General features: G+C 30.3%; 1 protein-coding gene and 1 long non-coding RNA gene across 2 annotated transcripts; both read left to right on the top strand.

Moving 5' to 3' along the window:
• Positions 1-898: 898 nt before the first annotated feature.
• Positions 899-1,791, top strand: LOC104878645 (uncharacterized). The gene is made up of 3 exons (XM_059733989.1): positions 899-1,147; positions 1,252-1,505; positions 1,611-1,791. The coding sequence occupies exons 1-3, from the start codon at positions 899-901 to the stop codon at positions 1,789-1,791; spliced, it is 684 nt and encodes a 227-aa protein (XP_059589972.1).
• A 149-nt stretch (positions 1,792-1,940) lies between these two features.
• Positions 1,941-3,591, top strand: LOC132252757 (uncharacterized). Its single transcript, XR_009464533.1, has 3 exons — positions 1,941-1,973; positions 2,041-2,110; positions 3,499-3,591. It is a non-coding gene; the product is annotated as an uncharacterized LOC132252757 (long non-coding RNA).
• Positions 3,592-5,526: the final 1,935 nt, after the last annotated feature.

Raw genomic sequence — 5,526 nt, forward strand, 5'->3', positions numbered from 1 at the left:
GTTAGTGGCTAATAGGTTGTCAAAAGAGTTTCAAGTTAAATCAAAAAAAGGAAAAGAAAGGAGGGCAAAATACGTTTATATTCATCGAGTGAGTAGGAAAGGATATGCAGGACTTCAAGAAGAATTGGTAAGTTGAATTAGTATATTTTATTTTGTTGGATATTTACTTTTGTAAAGTTTAATTACTTCACTTTTTTGTTTTTTGATAGATGCAAAAGACAGGTTCGAGGAAACCTATTGATAGATGGGTCTTGTGGAAGCTAGCAAGATTGAAAAAAGGTGAATATGATGAAGTTACGAGGCCTGTAGTGGAAAAGATTGTAAGTTGTCAAACCTATACTTAGTTTTAGTCAATTTCATTTGTTTTTATTTATTTATTTAATATGACTTTTGAAGTATCTCATATTTTTTTGGAGGATGAGTTGACAAAGGCTGTTGAGGAAGGGAAGATCACATGTGTTGGCCAAAAGGATATCCTCACTTTAGCATTGGGTACATTAGAGCATCCTGGACGGGTTAGAGGAAAAGGTGGAAAAAAAAAGCCCAAACAATTCTTCAACACACCAAAACCCACAAAAACTCTTGAAGAGGAGGAATGTCAAAGGATGTTAATGGAGAAAGTCAAGAGCTTGGAAGAGGAGATCATTGCTTTGAAAGCTGGAAAAAAAGAACCCCTCACACCCCGCTCTGAAGTGAGCAGCACAAACATAAGGAAACAATTGTTGCAACATGAAGAAATAGAAGGGAAGACTCATGATAGTGCTCATGTGGAGAACCTATCAGCATAAGGGACTCGAAAAGCTTCTCCACTAACTCAGGTATATATGCCTTTTTCTAAGTTAAATTTATAAAAACAATATATAAAATAACTATAATGAAAGACTAAGGATTACAAAATATGTTTTTACAGGTTTATAAATGCAAATTAGCTCTTGAAACTGAAGATAACATTGTTGCATATGGAACTTATTTACGAGATTCACAGATTTCCATTGATGGTGCTGATATATTAGTGGTCATCCTTTACCCTCTTCAACCTAATGCACTTCTTCCATTCCCACTTTCTGAAAACATTAGGACAATAAGGGAGGGTGTTGGATATGAGGTTTTGTGGCCTATTGCATTTGTGATAAATGATGATGATGAGGTGAATAACGTTATACCCAAACTTTCAAAGTTGAGTTATATTTTCCTACACTCTTGGTTTCTTTATTTTTCATTTTAATGTCATGCATCTATTTATGTGTTTAGGATGTTGGCAAGAGGAAGAATAAAATGAAGAAGATACAAGCATCCCCAAAGAAAATCAAATATGAGAATCCTAGAGATGTACAACTGTTTTCTAAAACAGTTTCAGCAATGTTGGAGGGTAAACCGGCACCCAAAGTTGACTTTCCAATCAATGTTTTTGGGATGAAATTTCAAACTTTCCTCTTGACAAGTGAAATGAATGATGTAATTTCTGCAAAAGAGTTGACTATGAATTGCATATGTTTCTATATTTGGTGAGATTTTTTTGTAAATCTTTATGTTACATTCATGATATAAATAAGTAGAAGCTGTATTTTTTTTTTTGTTAAGTAATTCTAAATTGGGTGATATTTCATTAGGCGGTTGCATGAACATCTGGATGAGACACTACAAGAGAAAATTATATTTATTCATCCAGGAATGGTGTCCAAGGCTGGAACAATAGCCCCACAAATTGAAAAAAGAGCAAGGTTCATTGCTGATCGCCTAATTGACTCTAAATTGGCAGACTTGGTTTTTCTTCCATATAACCCAAGGTAAGTTGTTAATCATAATTGTTTTTAATTTTTTAGCCTTATAAATGCTATTTATCTAAATTATATGTTAATATATTGTAGGTTTCATTGGGTTTTGGCTGTAATTGACCTCAAATCACAAATAGTCTACTATTTAAACTCGCAATTGCAACAGCCATACCAAGATATAAAAGATATTGTGAACATGTAAGCCTACCATAATTTTAGTTTTCATATCTCAAAACGAACACTAATGTAATCTTATTTTTTGTAGGGGGTTTCGAATTTTTGTATCTCAAAAGAAGAAAGGATCTAAAAAAGAGCTCAAGTGGATGGTTGTTGAGGTTACATTTTTTTTTTCTCCTAAACTTTTTAAAGACTTACCTACATTTAAGTTGCTTTCTTGAATGAAAATTTACTTGATTTTTGAAATGTAAAGATTCTATATGGCTTTCTCTCACATGAATATATACCTATATATATATATATATATATGAATTTTCTTAGTTTATAATTGTTTTTGTTATTATTTCCTATTTCTAACTTGAGTTGAGAAGGATACCATATATGTTTGTTTCACTACCTTACAAAAATATAATCTAAAATGCTATGAATACAATGTACTCATATGTCCATTATTCCACTATTAATTAATGAAGTAGTACTAAAAAAAACAAACCCATTTTTTCATGTGATTGAAAGATTTATGATCCATTTTTTACCTTTTACAATTAATATTTCAAGAAATAGTAATAGAAACTAGAAGAAAAATAGTAAAATTTTTGTTAAATTAAAATGCATGACTAGAAGACTTTTTTCAATTGTATTATGATGTGGAAGATCAAATCTTAGAAAATTCAAGCATAAAAAAATTAATATATACATAATTAGTCAATTTGAAATGTTGGTCATAGGAAGAACAATTATTAAATTTTGATCACTATATCCATAGCATTTACAATCCTTTAGAACAATTTAGATGTGTGTGTGGGTAAGGAAGCAATGGGGATCCTTTAGATTGCTTTGATCATGTTACTTAGGTGTGAGTTGTTCTTTATATCTTTCTTTTAACCTTAGCATGTCTTATATACATCCTATATTTAGTTTAGATGTTTCTTGTAAGGCACAACCTCTCTCTCTCTCTCTTTAATCAAAACTCTTTACTCTTTTATCCATCTTCAATCAAATTGTTCATATGTAAAACATTTATTCCTTATAATTACTAATTGCATTTCTCTTCTATAATGTCAATCTATGAGATGTAAAATGAGGTTAATACTACATATTTCGAAATATATTATCGATAATTGCTCTTGAAGCTTGATTGATTTACCTTAATGAAGTCTTCAAAGTCATGATCTTTTCTAAGGGATATTCTCACATAGACAAAAGTTAACTATTATATTTTTTTAAAGTTAATCACTATTCTTAATAAATATAATTAATCATTACCTTTATCTATTCATTTTTTTTTTCTCCATATTTCACATAGACATGTTATTGTACATTCTTATATTTTACCTAATTTAACCCTCCAAGTTGTAAACATGGGAGCTTAAGGTATTATGCTAGACATGTATTGAGTATAATTTAGGTGCAAATTTTACTTGAAACTAACATTATGTCATTCATTCTTTTTTTAAATTTAAAATGTGAATGATGAAAAAATTGACCAAATTTATATGATGTCATATTTGATTGTGAAATTTTGTTGCTATAATTTTGCTCATAGGGGCCCAAACAGTTGGATGGTGTCATGTGCGGATATTTTGTCATGCGATACATGCGAGACATAATTGCAAATAGAAGTCTCTTAACATCTCAGGTTTATCTACCTATGTATTTTCATAAGTACATGAGAACTTATACATATATTTAATGTTTCACAATAACATATTTTCTCGTCATATATTTTAGTTTGAAGGAAAAAAAACCTATTCACGAGCTGAGTTAGATGAAGTGAGATCTGAATGGGTCTCATTTTTGAGTACTCTTATCTTAGACCAAGTATAGTGGGTATGTTAATTTATAATTTTTTAATAAAATTTCAGACATAAATTTCAATTAATGTTGCATCTTTTCTCTTTGCAAGGTTTCGGGTGACATTTGCAGTTGTTGCAATTTTGAGATGACAAGATCATATGTAAGATCTTATTGTCATGCATAGATGCTGAAGTTTTGGATACTTTTGGGTACATACCTATATCTTTTAAAAGATACATTTGATGAAAGTACTAATTCATGTTTTTTTTTTATTATGTATATTTGTTGGATTCTTTTCGTATAAATTTTGGTACATGTTAATATCATTTTAGTAAAATTTCAAATATAGACTTAAAGTAATGTTTTTTTTTTTTTTTTTTACTTGCAAGAGGTTGGGTGGCATTTGTAGCACTTGCAATTTTTAGAGTATAAAATCATGTATAAATTCTTGTTATCATGCATAATTATTTAATTTTTGGTTCTTTTTTAGTAAACATCTTATATATATATATATATATATATATATATATATATTTGATAATAGTATAAGATCGTGTATACTTGTTAGGTTGTTTGTGGATACATTTTGATATATTTAGGATACATATTTATATCTTTTTAATGAACTTTCAAACACAAATTTAAAATAATGTTGTTTTTTTTCATACTTGCAAAAGATTAGGTGACATGTTTAATATACATTGGATGTAGATTTTATGAATAAAAAATGATACATAATCTATCTAAAGCAGATTTTACTTGGCTGTCTTAGTAATGCTACAAAATGAGTTTAACCTTGCCTTTTGTTAATCTTGCAGGTTCATAGAAATGTTATCCAACATAAAGGAAAGTGCCACTCTTCCTCTCCATTGAAATGGTGTTCACCATGGAAGGAAAGCTCCTCTCATCAATTAGTTTTTGGTTTGCCAATGCCATAACAAGTTAAGGTTAGCTCTTTGCTAGTGATTAAATTTGAGATTTCAAAATTTTCAAAGATCGTATCAACCTGAATTTGGTTTAGGAGTTGAATGTCTTAGTCCTACATGGTATGCATTTTAAATAACACATCTTGTCTTTCATTTCACATCCATGGATTTGAGGTTGTAAACATGTTATCAAAATCTAAAGCTGCAGTCCTAGAAGTTGTCCCAAACAACAAAGGGCACTCACAACCAAGTAAGTTGAAGAATAATCTTTCAATGCATTTCTCTTTGGTTATTAATGTGTTGTAGTACAAATTAAGGTCATAAGATAAGTACATTGTGAATTTTGTATATACAAACAATGGTCTTTGCTGATCTGATAAGATGTCTTATTTGTTGCACACCATCATGTTATTACTACAGATCATTCTTCTTCTCTGTTATAATAAAATAGGATCTCTTTCAAAGATGGAAAGGTCAATTCACCTCAAAACTTTCTTGCTAGTACCCACTTTGAGGTTGTTCATAAAAATCAAATGACTCTCTTCAATCCCCCATTTGTATATGGTTTTCTCACCTTTTGGATTTCAACTGCTTCTCAAGTGCAATCTTCTAAGTCATATATCAAGCAATCTAAATCAGGAACATACCTTGATTCCTTCATATGCCCAATCAAATTTTCCAGAACTTGATATATCCCCTCTATTTTGGGGCCCACCTCATCCCCAACAATAAAACTATAGACATGATTTCCTACCTCGACCCAGCTCCTACCAGTCTCCTTCTTATTTCCCATTCTTTTCATCAACTTTCTTAGTCTTACAAACTCCCCCACTTACCATCAGCTGCATATA

This window comes from Vitis vinifera, chromosome 17 (genome assembly GCF_030704535.1).
Source record: "Vitis vinifera cultivar Pinot Noir 40024 chromosome 17, ASM3070453v1".
NCBI classification, from domain to species: Eukaryota; Viridiplantae; Streptophyta; class Magnoliopsida; order Vitales; family Vitaceae; genus Vitis; species Vitis vinifera.

What these genes read in the sequence shown, in the direction of transcription:
- LOC104878645 (XM_059733989.1), top strand. Translation starts at nt 899, where the DNA reads ATGTTTTTACAGGTTTATAAATGCAAATTAGCTCTTGAAACTGAAGAT. An exon ending in TGATAAATGATGATGATGAG is followed by an intron (nt 1,148 to 1,251) that starts GTGAATAACGTT and finishes TTATGTGTTTAG; the next exon opens with GATGTTGGCAAGAGGAAGAA. An exon ending in TGCATATGTTTCTATATTTG is followed by an intron (nt 1,506 to 1,610) that starts GTGAGATTTTTT and finishes ATATTTCATTAG; the next exon opens with GCGGTTGCATGAACATCTGG.